Genomic DNA, 22,462 nt, shown 5'->3' on the forward strand with positions numbered 1-22,462 from the left:
TACAGCACACATTGCTAGAGAAAGATTCTCTAGCAAATAATATTCTGTCTTCCCTTGGAAATACCTCAGGTCTTCTCTCTTTTTAAAAAATCCTATGATCCTGTTTGTTGATTTCTACTGTATTTTCTAGCATTTTTAAGTAAGGTATTTAGTAACAATATACAGGAAGACTTCCATACTGAAGAAAGTAAAATAAAGGTATAGATGCAGTCTTTGCATTTCATTTATTTAGATGGCTGGTCAAATTTTATATACAGTTGCATTCATTTGACTAGACTGTCTTGGAGCTGACGATAGCTGGTGTGCTGGTCCATTTTTCCCCGATAGGAAACCAGACAGAATGAGATTTACAGGGTAGGTCTCCTGTATAAGCTTAAGCTTTCAGGGAAGTCTTAGGGCTTCCCTGGTGGTTCAGATGGTAAAGAATCTGCCTGCAGTGCGGGAGACCCAGATTCAGTCCCTGGGTTGGGATCCCCTGGAGAAGGGAAGGGCCACCCACTTTAGTATTCTTGCCTGGAGAATTCCATGCACAGATGAGCCTGGTGGGCTACAGCCCATGGAGTCACAGAGTCAGACAAGACTGAGCAACTGACACACACGGTCACACACTGAGCTTCTCGAGTGCTGGGCACTTAGTAAGCCTCTGGGGGGAAATCACTGTGATTGAGGAAGTCATTGAACAATCTCTTGGTCCAGCAATCCCAGGAAAGGGCTTTTGTAAACAAAGAAGAGTGGAAAATCAAAGCCGCAGGTCTCTGAGGCAGCGGTAAGAAGGATTCACTGAGATGGAAGCAAGGACGGTGGTGGTTTCAGGCCTTCCTTTATGCCAGTTTTAAAAACATGGAGTCATTCACTAAAACTAATTGAATGAGTTGAATCATCTGTAGTGTGGTTTTCTGTCTTCATCGTGTTCATCGCTGTGAGAAGAATGTCTGAGGGTCTTACTGAATCGATGAACTGCATTTCTGAACCCATCTTGTTTCTCCGCAGAGAAGAATGCTAGTCTTCTCCATGTTACAGATGTGGGATTTGATGCTATTTTGAGAAACTCTCAAATTGCCCGAAACCACACCCTAAGCACTTTGTTAGGAGCTTAAAGGTTTTATTTAGGAAGAGAAGAGGCTGAACCCTGGAATGGCTTGTTTATATTTTAATTTACTTTTTGAATTAATTAATTAATTTGGCTGCATCAGGTCTTAGGGGTGCCACGGGGAATCTCTGTTGCATCCTTCACGGGCTCAGGAGTTGCAGGACACGGCCTCCAGAGGACAGGGGCGCAGTAGTTGGTGCACACAAGCTTAGTTGTTCCAGATCATGTTTTTTAAAAAATTAATGTATTTTTTTTAATTTAAGGCTGCCGTGGGGTCTTCATTGGTGCCCTTGGACTTTCTCTAGTTGCGGACAGCGGGCTACTGTCTGGTTGCAGAGCACAGGCTCTTTGTTGCGGCTTCTCTTATTGTGGAGCATGGGGTCTAGGCACACAGGCTTCAGTAGTTGTAGCCTGAGAGCTCAGTACTTGTGGCTCGCAGGCCCTAGAACATACAGGCCCCAGTAAGTTTTAGCATGCGGGCTCTGTAGCAGTGGGGCACAGGCTTAGTTGCTCTGTGACATGTGAAATCGTCCTAGACCAGGGATCAAACCCATATCTCCTGCATTGGCAGGCAGATTCTTACCCACTGTACCACCAGGAAGGCTGAGCATGTGGAATCTTAGTTTCCCAACCAAGGATCAAACCCATGTCCCCTGCATTCCAAGGTGCATTCTTAGCCACTGGACCTCCAGGGAAGTCCCTGACTTGTTTTTAAAATTAGGAAATGAATAAAGAATAAATCACTCCATGAATGATTGAAAGTCTAAAGAAAGTTAATCTATGGTTCCTATGTTATTGCACCTTGGGTTTTTCCTCACTCCATCCCCAAAGTCTCTTAATATTTACTTGGCATCTTCGTCTCTTTGTTTGTATACATTCATGAAGAAAAAGAACATGTCTCCCTTAAGCTATGTTTGAATTTTAATTTAGCTTTTCTTGATTTTGCTGAGAACCTCTCCCCATACCACCACCAATGAACTTTGTAGAACAAATTAAATAATGCAGATGAAAGCAAAATCAATTCTAATTTGAAACAGAAATAATGTCCATTACAGGCCTCTCAGAAATGGGAGTTTAATGTGATTAATAAGGTGAAGTAGGAAACATCCATGGGCTTCTTCAATATTTCTTTATCTAGAACTGCTGGAGAATGTAAATTGTCTTTGTGTTTTATGGGAGGACTTGAATTATATCCAAATGGATTTGGAGCATATTTTTGTGTGCTATCAGTAATACTTCATTCACGTTAGTGTCTACACATTTTGTTCTGTGATTTATGTAATGATGAGGTAATGAGCTAGCTTGTCTGACTCATATTCTAGTTGGTAAGCTTTTATGTTATAAAATAACTAACAGAAGTTAGAACCCAAGTTCTAGTTCTGATTATATCACCTCTTTAATTAAATTAATGGTATTTAATTAAACCTAAATGAAGACCTAATCTCTGAACATCAGGTTCCTCAAATAAAGTGAAAGTCACTCAGTCGTGTCTGACTCTTTGGGACCCCATGGACTATACAGTCCATGGAATTCTCCAGGCCAGAATACTGGAGTGGGTAGCCTTTCCCTCTCCAGGGGCTCTTCCCAGCCCAGAGATCGAATCCAGATCTCCCGCATTGCAGGCAGATTCTTTAGCCAGAAGGGATTGGATTTTTGGATTGTGAGTCAGAAGGGAAGCCCTTCCTCAAAGAAATGGGAATAAATACTTTCTATCAACTCTCTACCACCAAAGTTCCGCATGAACTACTACTAAATTATAAAATATCATGGTAGCATTTAGATTCAAATTCACATGAAATAAAAATAACTTTACATTTCTTTTTAGTTATGAACTTAAATTTGTACTACTCTGAAGAGACTTCCCTTACACATCTTGAATTAGTGAGATTATAGTAGAATATCATAGTATGGAAATTTTATGTGTGTGTGTGTTTTTGCCTCAGTTTTTTTTATTTATTTATTTTTTTCCAGTGGGTTTTGTCATACATTGATATGAATCAGCCATGGATTTACATGTATTCCCAATCCCGATCCCCCCTCCCACCTCCCTCTCCACCCGATGCCTCAGTTTTTTTTAAAAAAATATTTATTTTATTTGGAGGATAATTACAATATTGTGATGGTTTTTGTCCTGTATCAACCTAGATGTCCATCAGCAGATAAATGGATAAGGAAGCTGTGGTACCTATATACAATGGAATACTACTCAGCTATAAAAAGGAACACATTTGCATCAGTTCTAATGAGGTGGAAAATTTGTGTTTTCCGGCTTAAATTGATGGGGAATTTCAGTGCTTTTGTATTTTCCTAGCTAAAATGTAGAAAATTTATTATAAGTTAGAATGTATCTATAGATACTAAAGGCAAAATATTTGACATTGAGACTATCCTGGAAATTCTGGACACACGACTACCACATGGACATGTGGGTAGAGTTGTCTGAATGCATTAAATTTAAATGTGAACTACAGTCTGAAGTAAAATGGGTGCCCAGCTGGTTTGGTTCTTACCCATTCGCATCCCCAGCAGACCAATTAAAAATGAAAAAAGAAACTCTTCTTAGAGTTACAGATTATTTGCAAAGTAAGGAACAGATAGCATAAAGAGTCGGTAAAGAAACCTTGAAATATTTCCAAGTCAATAACGACAGATTTTTATTATTCCAATCAAGTGATTACTATGTGCGTAATGTGTGATCTACAAAGGAACAAATCTGCTTACTGTTAACTCTTGAGATAAAAACGTTTCTGCAGTTTCCCAGGGACTTCCTGACATTTTAACTGTATGTTACCATTTCGTCCTCTCTACTTTTTCAGCTTTCTTACGTGCCATGCCCCAGAGCATGCTGCTTGCTCCATTGATGCAAAAGCCATATCATTTTTTTTATTCATTTTTATAAACTTCCACTATCTCTCTGATCTTCACATTTCTAGTCCTTAGTACATTTCTTGGCACATTTACTATCTGTAGGGTAAGGGAGTTAGAGAAGGCAAGGTTCGGGAAAAGAATGAGACCCGCACCTTCCAGGAACAGATCACCTTTAATGAGGCGGGAAGGGGCAGCAGTCAGATTAGCGAGCTGCTGCACTAACCCAAGAAAAGAGTATATATAGGCACATATGTGGAAATCTACTGTCTTAAGGGGGCCTGTTCTTCTCCAAGGTTGTTCGGACTAGTTATCTCTTAAACGGCTGGGGCAAGGAATTCTGGAGATCGGCCAGAGGCTGGGACCGGCTGGGAGCTGGGCATCTTCAACCTTAAATGTCCACTTTTATTTCGGGTGAGAGAGTTCTTTGTTTTGCATAGAGTGGTGAGGACCTGGAGGGGAGTTTTAACTCCAGGCTATTTTGAGCCGGTGACTTTCCTTCACTATCCATAAATGTTCACTGAATAAACAAAGAGATGCATGTTGTGAAACAATGGATGATGTTGGAGAAAAGGAGTAAAGAGACTTTTTTGCTCCTGTATCAGTGGAGGAAACCAGTTCACACACAGGGAGCATCTGGCCAGCTCAGGTAGACGGACAGTGACCAATGCAAGGTAAGTGGTGTTGAGAAAGATGAAGGGGCATGATTTAGCAATCCTAAGATTATACTGACCTAAATTGGTCAGGAAGGTTTCCTGAAGAAGATAGGCTTGAAGGGATCTTAAGTAGCTTGTAAGCAAATAGGACTGTGAAGGCTTTGTGGGCAGAAGATTGGATGGATGGATGGATGGATGGATGGATGGATGGATGGATGACTACTAGCTATCCAGATAGACAGATAAACCCATAGATAGGACAGATAAGACCTCATCAGAATTTGATCATGCTGTGGAAGCTTTGCCACAGTATGAGAAAGATCAGGTTTGAAGATTCCTTGCTCTGCCTTTATTCAAGAATACATGGATGGGAAGAGACCCCACAGCTGTTTTTGGAAGCCAAGATTACTGGTACCTAGAAAAAAAGGTGTGTGTGTATGGGAAGGATAAGCATAATATAGTCTACATCTGGGGCTTCCCCAGTGGCTCAGTGGTAAAAAATGCTCCTGCAGTGCAGGAGACATGGGTTCGATCCCTGGGTTGGGAAGATGCCCTGGAGGAGGGCATGGCAACCCACTCTAGTATTCTGGCCTGAAAAATCCCATGGACAGAGGAGCCTGGCGGGCTATCGTCCATGGGGCTGCAAAGAGTTGGACACGACTGAAGTGACTGAGCATGCACACATTCTGTGTCTAATAGGAAAAACTAGCCTTATACTAAAAAACTAAGAAAACCAAATCACTCACTAAAGACAGTGCTTCTCAAAGTTTTGGTGCATCAGATTTCCCTCGAGGGCTGTTAAAACACAGCCTGCTGGGTCTCAACCCCATTCGCAAGTTTCTGATGGGGCAGGACCTGCGAATGTGCATTTCTGACAATTCCCAAGGTAATGCCGGTGCTGCTGGTTCAAGGACAAGGCTTCAGGAACCATTGCACTGGGTTCGTCTCCATACAGGGTTCCGGTGGTGAGACAGAGGAACTGGGGACGAAAATAGGCAGCAGCTACTTAGTCAGGGAACCCGCAGATAGATGAAAGGTTGGCGTGACAGTTGCTCCTACAGGTTTTAGGACAAACGCCACACAATTTACTGTTGAGCAGATGTCGGTTTTACTACAGCCCTGCTACGTGGACCACTGGGCTACTACCAGCAGGGGAGGGGGCCTCTCCAAGGCCAGAGACTTCTCTCTTGAGAAGAGACATTATAGAAAACAGAAGAGGTTAGATGGTCTGCCATAGTACATATACAAAAAAGAAAGAAAGTCTGCTTAGAAATCTTTAGATGGTTGATAACTGTCGGCTGAGTGGATGAGCAGCTTCTCGGAAGTGGTTGTGATCTGATTAAAATCCATCAGAAAAATGCTTATGCATTTTATCAGGAATAATAATTTGTTTCCAAGTGGAGGTTATAAATCATAACATACTAAAAAAAGTTCTGCCTTGAACAAATTTAGAACTTTTTTTGTTAAATAGAATATGCCTGGAGATGCTTGGTACTGAAGTCATGGGGTCTGGTAAATGAATGAATGAATGAGGCATGAATGTAAGCAAGGGAGCCAGAATTCATCATTTCTTTCCAGTTTCATAAATTATTTGACAAACATCTTTACCACAAGCTATTTAAATATTGAGTTATCATGGACATTCTGACGATTTTGTCCTAGGTTTGGGAACTGGTGTGCCTCTGTATGAGGTCATATGGGCACCAGGGTTTAACTTATTTAGCATTGTGATGTTAAAAAGATATGGGAGGGAAATCTCCCAGTTTGAAAATGACATGAAGTTCTTCTAAATGACCAGAGATGGATTACACAAAGAGTTATGTGTGAACTGCAGACTTGTTTCCTGTGGGCCGGTGAAGTGTACGGAAATGAATTCAGGGAATAAATGGTTAGCAAGAGAGTTATGATCTTAAAAGCAAGAAAATGATCTAGGGGCTATTATAGACCATTGTCGAGAGTCAGTGTGAGGCTGCTGCCAGGAAATCAGCAAATTTTAGATACTTCTTGGGAAAATATTAGAGCAGAAAACCCTACATATTTTTTCCCACTAAATACATATGAAGTCTGGATTTCTTTCTTTATATCCTCATCAGCCTAGTTGAGGAAAGACAAAAAACAGTAAGAAATATGAACAAATCACACTATCAAACATGTACTAATGGCCTAATATGTACAAAGCGTCTTATCCAGCAATTGAGGAACCAAAGTTGTTCTCAGTGGCATTGAATAGGTTACAAAGCCTCCACTGAGAGTAGTTTGTTTGAACCATTTAGCTAACAGGAAAGCAGTTATCCTCGTAAGCCATTCATTTCACATGAGAAAACTGAGAAAGAGGTACTTCTCTGGGCTTCTGCCAAAGGTTAGCTTTTAACTGTCTGAATTCTGCCTTATGAAGCGATATTATTATTTTAAGAGAAACAGAAGCTACAAGCAGAGATTTAAAAATTTATAAAACTATAGTGCAGAGGTTGAAAACCATTTCTAAAAAGGGCCCAGTAGCAAATATTTTAGCCTTTGTGGGACATATGGTATTTGTTGTAACTCTTCAACAGTGCAATGTGAATGAATGAGCTTGGCAAGTTTCCAATAAAACTTTATTTACAAAAAGAGGCAGTGCAGGCTTCTGCTGCTGGCCTGAGATGATGCTGAGTTCAGTATGGTGGTGGCTGTGTCTCCTCCTGCTGGGGTTGCTGGAGACCCTGAGCCCCGGCCCTGGGGAGCCCGCTGAGTAGAGCCGCGTGAATGAGGTGCTGTGTGGGCAGAACCTGGTGTTGATGGGAGCCATTTTCAACCTTCTGCTGGTGACCGTGATCCTCATGGCATTCTGTGTCTACAAGTCCATCTGGTGCCAGGGATAGCTGAGCAAAGAAATCCTTCCATGAACATTTGGAAACAGAATAAGTTGAGCTGCACAGGCGTCAGTGGAGAAGTTGAAATCAGAACTTTCCTGCTTGGAAATAATCTTTGGTCTGGATAGTTGGTAAATTCTGAATGATTTAGGGAAACAACAACAACAAAAAAAAAAACGTCTAGCTGTTATCTCATCCTAATGCTGGAATGCAAGCGTTGGGCCATTGATTCTGCTTCTCATTGTTTCTTTTTATACTTCCCTGGTAAGGGCTTTCCAGGTTACACTAGTGGTGAAGAACCTGCCTGCCAATGCAGGAGACATAAGAGATGTGGGTTCGATCCCTGGGTCAGGAAGATCCTCTGCAGGAGATCATGGCAACCCACTCCAATATTCTTGCCTGGAGAATCCCATGGAGCCTAGTGGGCTAGTACATCGGGTCACAAAGAGTCGGACATGACTGAAGCGACTTAGCACATACTTGTTTAAAATAAGACCCGAAGCTCCAGGGTTCAATGTGAAGATGGAGTGCTTAAGAGAAAGAAAGTATCACTTTGTGAGTGATATAAAAACCACACTGGAAAGGACTAATCATTAATGTTTGAAAATATTAGGAAGGGAAAGACCTAACAGCCTCATTCCCTAATTTAGAACCAACTGGTCACAGTGGGTTAAGAATCACAGGTGTTTGTAGTTATCCCGAGTTGGCCAAAATGCTCCATTTGCAAAGCAGCATCAGCTGTGGGTAACGCAGGCTGCCGCTCCTCTCGTTGCTTGGAGCTCTGCGCTCAGACGCCCTCTCTGAAGTTGGGGTCACACAGGTAGGCCTCTGGCCAGGGGCACCCTTGGGCTGGGAGGCTCTGGGGGGCAAAGGGGGCTGGAAATGTTAGCAGTTGGCCCATCTGAAAAAAGAACTCGTCCAGCTTGAAGACATTGACCTCCTTGTCCTACACCAAAGTCTTCCCAGTCCATAGCCTGGAAGCCAGGGCATTTTCTATGATTTGGAAAAAGAGATGCCTCAGGAGCTCTTTTCAGCCCTGGGTGGGGAGAGCACGACAGAAGTGTGTATTCCGCACAGAATGCAGAGTGGTGGTGGGTGTGTGTTTATACAAACTTAATTCCAGCTTTGAAAATGCTTTTTCTTTGCACTGTTGGTGCACTGGAGTTTTCTTCCACAGAAATGATACTTTTGTACTTACAGTATTTATTATATTTTAAAGGTGCTAGGTTTAACTTTGTTATTAAATTAAAATGCTAAATTTGTTTGTGCTCCCTTTAAGCACAGCACTGTTTTTTTTTGTTTGTTTGTTTGTTTTGTTTTTAAACAACCTGCACTTAATGTGAAATAATTGATGTGGGATACTGTAACTGTTTACCTAAGGATTTTGTTTGTAACTATCATGGAGCCACCGAAGCATTCACTGTTCTGTACTTTTGAGCAAGATGCCAATTAAAACAAAAGTAAAATCTTTTAAAAAAGAGAAAAAAACTACAAGAAAAACCACACAAAAGTAAGCAGTGGAGGATGTGGCCTTCAGGTCATAGTTTACTGACCCCCTGCTCTAGAGATTGGTTAACATAAGCATCCGGCTCTCGACTCAGTCTGCAGGGAACATTGCAATCTCACTGGCCCCAAGAGGAGACTGCTGCTGAAAAACAAATTAAGGATTGCTAAATGCTTACTGAGGAAAATAGATGTTTATAGCACACTTCCAAATGGCTTCTTCTTTTATCAAAGGATGGGTCTTTAAAAAAAAAAAGATGGGTCTTATTGTGTTCAAATCCAGACACTTAGTGAGCCCAGGAAGAAAGCATTGTATTCTCCCGAGAATGTGTTTCCACAGCCTTTTTGTCTTCAAAGGGCCACCTCCCCAGTTGCCCAGGAAATTGGACAGCTGAGGTACTGACTTTCTTCTAAGCCCCAGTCGTGGCTGTTGGCACAAATCCTGGCCTTTTCATTTCCGTTTGCCCTTTGGAAGCAACTCTGTCATTTATCTGCTAGACAGATGTTGCCGTCGGGTACCTTATGCCTGGCTCCAAAGAACGGCATATGGCTCCATCTAACCCACCGTCACCTCGCGCGGAAGCCCGCAGCGGGGCCGCTGGCGTGCGGCGCTCCCTGGCAGGCCGCCGGGCCCCGGGGAGGCCGCGCCGCGTCTCCGGACCGAAGCGAAGCTCCAGGGAAGGAGGGGAAAGGCAGCCGGGCCGAGGCTGCCAGCGCCTGGATTTCACAGGCTTCCTCCCGGGAGCGCTTTTGTTTCCTCTCTCGCTTCTCACTTGAATTGACTGAGAAAAGAGAGAGAGAGGAAAAGGCATCGAATAAAGGTACTCACATCTGCCTCCGGATTTTGTTCCGCAGGAAACGGGCCACCCACAGCGTTGGCAAAAGGAAGGGCAGCCAGAAGGACCTGCGGCCCCCGGACCTGTGGATCCATCACGAAGAAATGGAGATGAAAAATATCGAGAAGCCGCCAGGCGCGGACCCGACGGCGCGGGACTCCCCCATCCAGAGCTGCCAGGACCTCACGCCCGTCAGCCACAGTCAGTCAGAGACGCAGCTGGGGAGCAAGAGCACCTCTCATTCAGGTAACTGTCCTCACCAGAGTCGGGAAGAACATCCTGCGCGGAACCCCGCAGAGGAGCTCTTGGTGCCCTCTGCGGGTGTGCGAGTGTGGTGAAATCGTGGCCTTTTATTTATTGATTCTTCGTAACTTACATATGTATGTTACATATAACACGATTTTTTGTATCCACACATTATATTTGAAGGGCTTCCCCAGTGGCTCAGCAGTAAAGAATCTGCCTGCAAGTGTAGGACCCACCTGGGTTCAATCCCTAAGTCAGGAAGGTCCCCTGCAGGACGGCATGGCAACCCACTCCAGTCTTCTTGCCTGGAGAATCCCATGGATGGAGGAGCCTGGAGGGCTACAGTCCATGGGATCGCAGAGAGTCGGACATGACTGAAGCAACTTAGCTCGCACACACGCATTATATTTAAAACATAATAAAGGAATAATGGGGCTTCCCTGGTGGCTCAGATGGTAAAGAATCCGCCTGCAATGCCGGAGACCTGGGTTTGATCCCTGGGTCGGGAAGATACCCTGGAGAAAGCCATGGCAACCCACTCCGGTATTCTTGTCTAGAGAATCCCATAGACAGAGGAGGCTGGAAGGCTACAGTCCATGGGGTTGCAAAAGAAGTCGGACAAAAGAAGCAACTAGGTGCACACGGGAATAATTATCACAATTGGACACATGTTAAATGGTCATCTTTGCAGAAATATATTCTGCAAATTGTACATACCCTAGAGAATGGTACAATAAAAAAGCCACAACAGTGAAACAAAATATATGTAAAATTAGCAGGTTATTGTTAAATACCTCTTAGCTCAAGGAATTTTTCCAAGTTAATCTGAAGTGCATCAGACTACTAAGTAATACCATCCCAAATTGTCTCCAACTTTTGTGGATATATATACTTGCCAGTCATTTTCAGGTCAGTTACCAATAGTTAAAGTAATCTGATGTAAATTTGGTTGATTAACTGGGTTTACTTTCTATTCAATCATCTTGTCAACTGCCTTGTATAATTGTGATGCTTCTTGAAACTTCTAAGAGGCAGGAGGAAATCCAGTTAGGACATATCAAAATGTGGAGGCTAAATGAACCGATTGCATTTTGTTACATCTTGAACAGAAGTTTTGTCAAGGCAAAATTTGAAGCCATTGTACAAATTTTACTTCCCTCTGTCTTTGAAAAGTTGATTTTAAATTTTCTGTCAATCCCTTGCTTTAAAGAAAGTCACTTCAGGGACACTTGAAGTATGGAAAAATCAACTATTCTGTTACTTTGCCTTGATTACCGTGGAGATCAACTGTCATCCCCACACAATCACATTATATGGTCACTCAGTTCAGTTCAGTCACTCAGTCATGTCTGACTCTCTGCGACCTCATGGACTACAGTGTGCCAGGCTTCCCTGTCCATCATCGACTCCCTGAGCTTGCTTAAACTCACTAGCCTAGTCAAATGGAGTCTCTGTGAAGGCTCTCTTGATATACAAAGTGATCTAAAGGGGAAAAAAAAGCAAACAAACCTGCTGTTTAATGATTTGGTGTAGAACAATCCATGTAGTTATTTTCTCAGAATAACTGAGAAATAAACAGAAAATGGTTGTTAGGATATTTCACTTTCCATGGGCCCTTAAAGTTTCAAAACACTTATGGGAAGTTGCATAATCAACCCAATACTCTCATCAAGAAATTGCTTGATCAGTACATTGGGTATTTTCAGAATCAGTAGCTGGTTTTATTTTGGTTTGGCTTTTTTGAGTAGGAAATTAGAAGTGTATTATACCACTGCCAAATATATTAATAATCCAAGTAGACTTTGGAAAACACAAGTGTATGAGTAATCCTTATGAATCAGTTGTCTATGGAAATAATTAGATTCACTAAAAAAGTGCTCAATCATTTATTCATTTATCTGGATTATTTTTCTCCAGACAATTTAGCTTTTTTTTTAGAACAAATTTTATTGGAGTAGAGTTGCTTTACAATGCTGTTTTCTGTTGTACAGCCAACTGAATTAGCTAAATATCTATATACATGGATCTCCTTCCTTTTGGACTTGCTTCCCATTAGGTCACCTTGAGCGTTGAATAGAGTTCCCTGTGCTACAGTAGGTTCTCATTAGTTGTCTATTTCATACATCATATCAATAGTGTGTGTGTGTATATATATATATTATATGTGTGTATATATACACATATATATATATATGCAGATTGATACAGCTACTAAGAAGAACAGTATGGAGGTTCATATATATATATATATGTGTGTGTGTATATATATATATATTTACTTCTCCTTGGTAGCCATATGCTTGTTCTCTATGTCCATGTCTGTGTTTCTACTTTGTAAATAACATCATCTATACCAATTTTTTCAAATTCCACATACACGCGTTAATATACCACATTGTTTTTCTCTTTCTGACTTAACCTCTCTCTATCTGACATTCTTTAGGTCCATCCACATCTCTACAAATGACCCAATTTTGTTCCTTTTTGTGGCTGAGTAATACTCCATTTTATATATGTACTATATCCGCTTTATCCTGAACATTTAGGTTGTTTCCATGTCCTGGCTATTGATCGTGAGGTTCAGTCCCTGGGTCGGGAAGATCCCCTGGAGAAGGAAATGGCAACCCACTCCAGTGTTCTTGCCTGGGAAATCCCATGTACAGTGGAGCCTGGTGGGCTATAGTCCATGGGGTCGCAAAGAGTCAGACACAACTTGGTGACTGAACATATATGCATAGAAGGAACCTCCATACATTCTTCTTAGTAGCTATATCAATCTGCATTCCTACCAACAGTGCAAGAGGGTTCCCCTTTCTTCACACCCTTTCCAGCATTTATTGTGTGTAGATTTTATGACGGTCATTTTGGCCAGTGTGAGGTGATATCTTCCGCCGCCCACCCCCCCCTTGTAGTTTTGGTTTTTCATTTCTCTAAGGATTAGTGATGTTGAGCATCTTTTCATATGTTTGTTGGCCATCTGTATGTCTTCTTTGGAGAAATGTCTGTTTAGGTCTAAAAAGTTCTCCCACCCATTTTTTTGATTGGGTGGTTTGTTTTTTGGAGCTGCATGAGCTATTTCTATATTTTGGAGTAGATTTTGATTAATCCTTTGTCAGTTTCTATATTTGCAAATATTTTCTCCCATTCTGAGGGTTTTCTTTTCATCTTACTTATGGTTTCCTTTGCTGCACAAAAGCTTTTAAGTTTTAGGTCTTTAATCCATTTTGAGTTAATTTTTGTGTTTGGTGTTAGGGAGTGTTCTAATTTAATTCCTTTACATGTCACTGTCCAGTTTTCCCAGCACCACTTATCAAAGAGGCTGTCTTTGTTCTATTGTATATTCTGGCCACCTTTGTCATAGATTAGCTGACCATAGCTGTTGGGTTTATCTCTGGGCACTCTATTTTATCCCATTGATCTATGTTTCTACTTTTGTGCCAGTATCATGCTGTCTGAATTGCTGTTTTAAACCAAATTAAAACGTTGTGACTGATTGAAAAGGTAGCTGGTTGACTAGGCTTTCTCACAGTGTCATTTAAACAAAGATTCTAATTGCTGATTTTTTTTTTTTAATCATAAGCATTCCTTTTCTAGACCTTAAGTGATATCTCAAGCAGAGTCCCTAGCTTTTCTGTCACTTTCTATCATTGAACCACAGTCCAGTTCCATTAGAAATTAAAATCTGAAATTTAAATTAAAAGATTCTTTTTCTCCTATGGCCAGTCAGACTTTTGGCTCTGAGGACTGGTGGGGGCGGTCACAATTTGTTTCCTGAATCCTCCAGCACCTTGGAATAAATGGAGCAGTGGGGGTGGGACAGAAGCAGGGAGCTTACTCCATTTCAGAAACACCTTTAGCCATTCTTCTTACCTACCTGCTCTTTCTGGTTTTTATGGGGGTACAGCGATTGGAGATAAAGAAAAGATGAAAGGAGAAAGGCAAGGTGTGAGGGAAAAGAGCACAATTTGAAACTCTTCACTGATTTTCTGGGCTCATGGGCTGATCTCAGGTCGCACCCATATTCTCAACCTCTTATAAAACACAATGTGAATTATTTATGGGAGCCTGTGGGATGCTTCCTCTGGCCAGTTCCATGATCTGAGATACACCTCGTCAGGACTTAACCCTCTCCCACTAGAAACAGATGTACCTGTCCACCTCACTGGTCTTCCGGAGGATCAGCTGCTCTCAAGCCTGATCAACTTTCCAGCTGCCCATGTGACCCACAGGAAGCTCCTCTGTCTTTGACAGGCCAAATGATGAGAGTGCTCATAATCCACACTGGCTCATCTCTCAGACGTGCTTTGTTCTCTTGTCTGTTTGAATAGACACAGGGTAGACCAGCAAGCCTGCTGCCTCAATAAGCTTCTACCTAGGGAATAAATGAAAGGCAGATCTCTTTTGCAGTAACCTCAAGAGTCTGTAGATGTCTTTTATTATAGCTTCATTTTATCCTAGCTATCAGGAGAGGAAGAGCACCTCTATCTCTCACTGGAGGGAATAAAATTGTCTCTTAGGCCTTAGAAGGTTTTGCTAATGATTTCTAGGATACCTCCTTCTTGATTTTCCTCCTCAGTATATATATGCTCAGATGACATTTCAGGTCAGCGAGACAGATTTTGATGTCTCTTACCAAGTCTTGGGAAATGTTTAACTCCAAATGATAGCCGTTTTATTCAGAGTGAGAAGATACTTGTGCCCATTTGTCTTTAATTTGAGGACCTTCATGACAACTCGGTAGTGATAGGGAAAGCAGTACTTGAGATCCTGTTTGTTAAACTTGACAATACATGAAGTGTTCTTGATGATGTCCTGGTTAAAAGTACAAAACTATGATTGGAAGAATTAATATCATCAAAATGCCCAAATCACCCAAAGCAATCTGTAGATTTAATGCAATCCCTGTCAAAATATCCATGACATTTTTCATAGAATAGAACAAATATTCCTAAAATGTATATGGAACCACAAAGGACCTTGCACTGTTAAAACAATCTTGAAAAATAGAACAGCGTTGAAGGTATCAGACTCTCTGACTTAAGACTATACTACAAAACTACAGCAGTCAATACAGCATGGTACTGGCCCCAAAACAGACAAATTGATCAGTGGACCAGAATAAATAACCCAGAAATAAACCCACACCTATGGTCAATTATACTAGGACGAAGGGAGCAAGAATATACAAGGAGAAGAGACAGTCTCTTCAATCAGTGGCCCTGGAATAACTTTACAGTTCCATGTAAAGTAATGACATTACAGCATTTCCTCACACTGTATACAGAAACACAATGGATTAAAGACCTAATAAGATCTGAAATTATATAACTCCTGGAAGAGAACATAGGCACATATGTGATCTATGTGACATAGATCACAGCAATAATTTTTTGGACCTGTTCTCTAAGGTAGGTCTTCCCAGGTGGCTCTCAGGAACCTGGGAATGCAAGGGACGTAAGAGATGTGGGTTCAGTCTCTGGGTCAGGAAAATCCCCTGGAAGAGGCATGGCAACCCACTCCAGTATTATTGCCTGGAAAATGCCATGGACAGAGCAGACTGGCAGATTACAGTCCATAGCGTCACAAAGAGTCAGACACAACTGAAGTGACTTAACATACACACACACACACACACACACACACACACACATTCCTAAAGCAAAAGAAATAAAAGCAAAAATAAACAAACGGGACCTAATTACACTTAAAAACTTTTGCACAGCAAAGGAAACCATTGACAAAATGAAATGGCAACCTACTAAATGAGAGAATATATTTGCAAATGATATTACCAACAAGGGGTTAATATCCAAAATATATAAACAACTCATACAACTCAATATAAAAAAAAAAGCCAACCCAATTGAAAAATGGTCAGAAGACCTGAATAGACATTTTTCCAAAGAAGGTATACAAATGGCCAATAGGCACATGAAAGATGCTCAACAATTCTAATTAATAGGCAAATCAAAATCACAATTGGACATCACCTTACACTTGTCAGAATGGCCGTCATCAAAAAATTTACAAAAAACAAATGTAGTCAAGAAGGTGGAGAAAAGAGAACACTTGTACACTGTGGGTAGGTGTATAAGTTGATTCATCTACTGTGGAAAACAATATGGAGGTTCCTGAAAAAAACTAAAAATAGAACTACCACGTGATCCAGCAATTCTGTGCTTGGGTATTTATCTAGAAAAAACAAAAACACTAATTTGTAAAGACACATGCACCCAATGTTCATAGAAGGTTTGATCCCTGTGTCAGGACGATCGCCTGGGACAGGAATGGCAGCCCACTCCAGTAGTCTTGTCCGGAAAATCCCATGGACAGAGAAGCCTAGTGGGCTGCCATCCATGGGGTCGCAGAGAGTCAGACACAGACTGAGCAAACACACACAGTGTTCATAGCAGCACTGTTTACCGTAGCCAGGGTATGGAAGCAAACCACGTGTCCATCCATAGACAAATGGGTAAAGAAGCTGTGGTATTCACATACAGTGCAATATTCCTCAGCCATTGAAAGAATTAAATTCTGCCGTTTGTAGCAAAGTGGATGGACCTAGAGAGTATTATGCTTAGTGAAATGGATCAAAGACAAATAGTGTATGATACCACTAATTAGTGAAATCTAAAAAAGTAAAATGAATGTATATAGAAAAACAGAAACAAATTCACAGGTATAGAAAACAAACTAGTGGTTTTCAGTGGAAAGAGGTAAGGAAAAAGGGGCAAAATAGGGTATGAGGTTAAGACACAGAAATTACTATATGTAAAATAGATAAGTGACAAGGATATATTGTATAGCACAGGGTATTATAACCATTATTTTGAATAACTTAATGGAGTATTATCTGTAAAATTGCTGAACCACTATGCTGTATGCCTAAAACTAATATTGTAAATCAACTATACTTCATTTAAGAAAAAAACAGACAAAACTTCATGTCAATGAATCATATACTTTTAACTGATATATAGTATTCAGAATTTCAGTATTACTTTTCAACATATATTTTATTCAATTTTCGAATCTACATATTTCATTCATATTATTTTTATGACTCCTTTGTATGACATTTTATGGTATTATAATAAATTTGTATATAGAGACCTAACCATCTTTTTGCAGAATATAGTCTATTTCCTGTATTTTCATAGTAAGATTTAATGTCTTTGGGGCTTAAGTATAAATTGCAAAGATTGTGCTTAATTCATACAATTGCATATTATGGAGCTGTTAAAAATTACACTGCTGACTTATTTCGGAGAAGGCAATGGCACCCCACTCCAGTATTCTTGCCTGGAAAATCCCATGGATGGAGGAGCCTAGTGGGCTGCCGTCTATGGGGTCGAACAGAGTTGGACACGACTGAAGCGACTTAGCAGCAGCAGCAGCTGACTTATTTATTGACAGAGAAATATTTTTCTGTTACTTTTTAAAGAAGACTGCAAAACAGTATGTATGGTATAATGCAATTTTTGAAAAATAAATATATTAGTATACATTATCTTGCTTTCACATATATATATATGCATGTGTGGAAATTATAAATAAATAATAATGGTTCTTTTTGGGTAATGAGGTTCTGGTAAATTTTATTAACATTTCTACAATGAGAGCATACTGATAAACAAAAAAGTAGATATTATCATTTAAAGCATCAATGAAATGAAAAAGGCATTGGGGTTCCTGGCTAGAAATGAAGTGTTGCATCATTAATACTCAAGCATATTGCTTTCCTTTTAGGTCAAGACACAGAAGAAGCAGGGAGCTCCATGTCCACTCTGGAGAGGTCACTGGCTGCACGCCGAGCAACCCGGGCCAAGCTCATGATCCCTATGGACGCCCAGTCCAACAATCCTGGTGAGTAACAGCTGGTGCCACAGCGGAGAAGGGAACAATATCACGTTAACACGAGGCATGTGAGCTTAGCTGCTCCATCGTGTCCAACTCTTTGCAACCCTTTTGCCTGTAGCCCACCAGGCTCCTCTGTCCATGAGATTTTTCAGGCAAGAATACTTTAGTGGGTGGGCATTTTCCTCCTTGATTTGTAGTATTAAATTAGTTTCAGCCATACAGCTTTCTTTGTGTGTCTTTTCTCTATCAACTATCAAAACCCGATTAGAGTTTTCTCTGAACTTTCTGGGCAAATGGGCATAATGAAGAACAATTAAAATCATATCATTTTTATTTGGAAGTTAGACTCTTCACTCTGTTGTTTGTTGTGCTTGCCTTCCACAACACGTCATTTGTCTGTGGGCAATCAGTTAATACATATTTAAGAAATTATAGAAAATGAATCGATCTAAAAAGAATGGAAGTTTTGTCATTATTGATCTTATTCTAACAACCACCTTCATAGATTTTAAAAAACTTTTTTAATAAGTCTAATTTTCAGACTTAAGTAATCTAGCTCTCTTGAAACAAATATTGAAATAATCACTTCCTACCCTCCTCATGTTGAAGTTTTCTGTCATACTCCCACTTTCACTGAAGATATTAGTATCTGCGAATCACTTCCTTTCCAATTACCTCTATGATCAATCTTGGTAATTACAGTATCCATGCACATAATCCATCTGATGTTAGTTCCTGATGTTCCCTACAATATTAGCTCTTTCCCACCTCAATTCATCAATTCCATGTCACACAGTAAACCAATTGTACCTGCTGCAGAACATCCGTTTCTGTCTTCTCCTTTTCTGGCACAGTATTATTTTTCTTGTTTATTGGCCCCTTGCTAACAAACTTTTAATCTGATTAGGACCTCCAATCCATTAACTCTGCAACCTTCCCACTATCCCTGGTCTTCCTCATGTCTTTATCATTTTTATTTATAAATAAATATATTTATTTATCATTTAAACTCAACTTCCAATCCAGCATCAGTTACTACCTCCCATCCCTTATAAACAGCCTCATCTCCCTTGGTTCTTCTTCCCTGTCATAGTTACCACCCAAAAAACTCAACCCTGGTTAAATTAGCTCCTCACCAACATTGACCATGAACCCTGACAGCTGACTTCGTTTGAGGAAAGATATGTAGCCTATTTGGGCTTCCCTGGTGGCTCAGCTGGTAGAAAATCCGCCCACAAGGCGGGAGACCTGGGTCCGATCCCTGGGTTGGGGAGATCCCCTGGAGAAGGAACCTGCTACCCACCCTAGTATTCTGGACTGGAGAATTCCATGAACTGTATAGTCCATGAGGTCACAAAGAGTCGGACATGACTGAGTGACTTTCACTTTCATATAGCCTATTCACTGGGTATTTATGACAACAAATTCAAGGTGAACTGTCATTTATTTGGAAATGCCAGTCATTTCTCTCACTTTGAGAGAAATCATTCATTGTCATTCACTGAGACATCATTCATTGTTTCACTTTATAAGATGAATATCTTATATCTATTCTTTCCTTTCTGACTCAATACCTCTCTCCTTTCCCCAGTCTCTGCTAATAAGCCTGCTTCTTTTATCACCAAGAGAAGCATTTAGAAATGGTATCCTTATCTACCCTTCAAATCTAGTGATCTGTTTTTGTTTCTGTGTAAGACCAGTTCTTTCCCTTGAGGACAACCATTCATTCCCACTTAGGGACTCTTCTGTAATTATTCCTTTCCTCTCTTGCATCATCAGTTTTCCTTCCTACTGATAACTCCAATATGCATATGAGCATTATCACATAACTCCCTTGTTAAAGCATCTTCCCTGGAACCACTAGCCCATTCCTCCCCTTTCCTGGGAAACTCTCTTAAAAGTTGTCTGTAATTACTTTTTGTGTTTTAATCTTCTTTATTAGTTTTAATAGCATTTCCACAGCCCCTCTACTAAAACCATGGTTGCCAAGATTTCAATGATCTCCACATCTTCTTACCAAATGGTCAATTGTCCAGTGCTCAGCAAAATTTGACATAGCTTCTATTTTTTCCTGGAACGCTTTCTTCACTTGGCAGTTGTATTCTAAATGCCCCCAGTTTTCTTCCTATCCCACTGCCTGCCCCTTTTTAGTCCTTTATTTACTATTCCTTTCTCCCCAGACTCTTAAGAGACAGAGAGTACCCTAGGGCTCAGTCTGAAAACTGCTTTCTACTACCTACACTAGCTTCTTAGATGTTGTCATCTAATACCTATGGCTTTAATGCCATTTGCATGCTGATGAATCACAAATTTTAACACCTAGATTAATCCCTTACTGAAACCCACATCAATTTCCATATACAATATTGACTCACCTTCTTCAAATGGCTAATAGGCAAGCCAGGTGAGCTCAACATGGAAATCTTGCTCTTCCATAATTCCCTCTCCCCAGCTCCAAACTCGATCCTCCTATTATTTTTCCCAATACACGGTACTACTATTTAACCATCTATTCTTGTTTACAAAATAAAAACAAAAAACAACTCTAGTTTCATGCTTCTTTATTCTGATTTCCTCACATCCCAAATTCAGTCTTGCACCAAATCTGATAGTTCTTGCTTTCAAAACCCGTCCCGAATCTGACCACTCTTTCCCACCTCCACTTTTCTGCCCTTATCCAAGCTACTACCATCTCTGGATGGCAAATATAACCTATGGATTGTAGACTATAGGTGTGAACTTGCAACTCTTCCTTTTCTTGAGATCTTCATCTTACAGTAAGCCGTCTATGCTGAAGCTTTTCAATGTGAATTAGATCACGTTATTCCTCTTGACTTCCCATCACCTGCAGCACAAAATCCAGCGATTTCATCATCATGCCCAGGAGGTACCGGGTGATCCAGCCTCTAGCCTGTCTCTCACCCTGTCTCTTGCTGTTTCTCTCTATAATCTGTTTTAGCCACATAGCTCCCTTTGGCAATAACACGCATTCCAATTCAGGGACTTTTAACTGTCCTCTTTGCCTGGAATTTCTTTCCATAGGTATTTAGTTGGCTTTTCTGTCATTTATTCAGGTCTGTGTTCAACTGGCACCACTGGGAAGGAACATAGGTCTTCTCTGACCATTGCCTAGGAGCATCCTTGGTCTCTCTCTTCCCTCTTTATTCTGCTTTGCTTTTCTTAATTAATGTGTATAACTATCTTACATGCTTTATTGTGTTTACTTAGTATGTGTTTTCTCTGTGTAGTGTAGGCTCTGTGAGAGCAGGAATTTTTCTTGCTTTCATCACGTCATATCCTCAGGACCCCAAATGGAGATTGGCATCTAGTAGGCCCTCAGTTGATACTGTTCAGCCAAATGAATGAACTGATGGTTGTTTCTTCCTGCCTAATGTGTGTGATGTTTCCTCTACATTCCAACATAGCTCTCAATGTTACTATAGTAAGTGTAATGGAATTGATAATGGATGCCAGTTGTTCAACTCATGGGATAGATACTGTTCTTATGCCTGTTTTACTAATAAAACAACTGAGGCTTGCAGAGTTTAAATACGTAGCTTACAATCACGCAGCAAGTAAGTGACAGGGCCAGAATTTGGACTCAGGACTGGCTTCAGCCTTCTGTGCTCTTAATCATTATGCTCCCAGCTGGAGTGAAGCTACTGTTCTTTTTCTTTCATTCCTCTCACCACATAGAGGGACACTGTACACTTAGCTGCCTCTATGTTTTTTTTCCTTCCAGCCACTTTCCTCTTATAACTAAGCTCTGTCTGTGCCAACCTTCTATAGCTTTCTTCTTAAAAATCAGTGTGTTTCAGAATCTTCATGGGACTTTCTCTCCCATATATAACTTCTTCATCTAAGAAGTTCCCGTATCCCTTTGATGTTTTTTTTCTTTCACAGTATCTTTTGAATCCCTGGCTACATTCCCATTTCCAAGAGTCATGTTTTTATTCTTCTCTTTATGGCCTCACCCCTGAACTGTCAAAACAGCATTATAATTAATCTTCTTCCTCTCTGTAGGGCCTTCTAAATGTCTTTGTATCCTGCTTGCCAAATTTCTTCCTAAAACAACTTAAATATGGCGTTCTATTCCATAAATTTTCCCAATGGCTCCTTACTGTCTTCCAAGAAAAAAACAACAAACCCCTGTGCATGCCAGATGTAAGTCTACATTTCTCGTCTCCTTTTGCTATGTTAGACACCCTTGCCAAGCTAGACCGATCACCAGTTCACAAATATGCATTGTTCTTTATTTGATTTTCCTTCTGAACACTTTTTTTTTTTCCTTATGGAATGACTTGGTAGCCATCTCTAACTAACAAGAGTTTTGTGAATTTTTCAAAGACCAGAGAGGCATTAATGCTCTTATGAATTCTTTCCTCTCTGATTACTACACCCAGAAATGAGAGCTTCTTTTCTCGTGTTTGAATAGTCTCTCTTTTTAACACTTTTATGGAATTAATTCCTCAGAGTACTGCCTCATATACTTAGGCATTCAAGTCCAAATCTTCCCTCCTCTAACAGATTTTGTATTACATGATAGAGAGGGAATGA

At 40.6% G+C, this 22,462-nt stretch overlaps 1 protein-coding gene across 6 annotated transcripts in view; it reads left to right on the top strand.

The window, feature by feature from the left end:
* DCC (DCC netrin 1 receptor) overlaps positions 1–22,462 on the top strand; it is a 1,219,152-nt gene that overhangs the window by 1,122,982 nt on the left and 73,708 nt on the right. For all 6 annotated transcript variants that reach the window (XM_043444495.1, XM_043444496.1, XM_043444497.1 and 3 more), the window contains 2 exons: positions 9,819–10,045; positions 17,795–17,911. In XM_043444495.1, the coding sequence (XP_043300430.1) occupies positions 9,819–10,045; positions 17,795–17,911 (344 nt within the window). The remainder of the gene's footprint in view (positions 1–9,818; positions 10,046–17,794; positions 17,912–22,462) is intronic.

The sequence above is a fragment of the Cervus canadensis genome, chromosome 23, assembly GCF_019320065.1.
Source record: "Cervus canadensis isolate Bull #8, Minnesota chromosome 23, ASM1932006v1, whole genome shotgun sequence".
NCBI classification, from domain to species: Eukaryota; Metazoa; Chordata; class Mammalia; order Artiodactyla; family Cervidae; genus Cervus; species Cervus canadensis.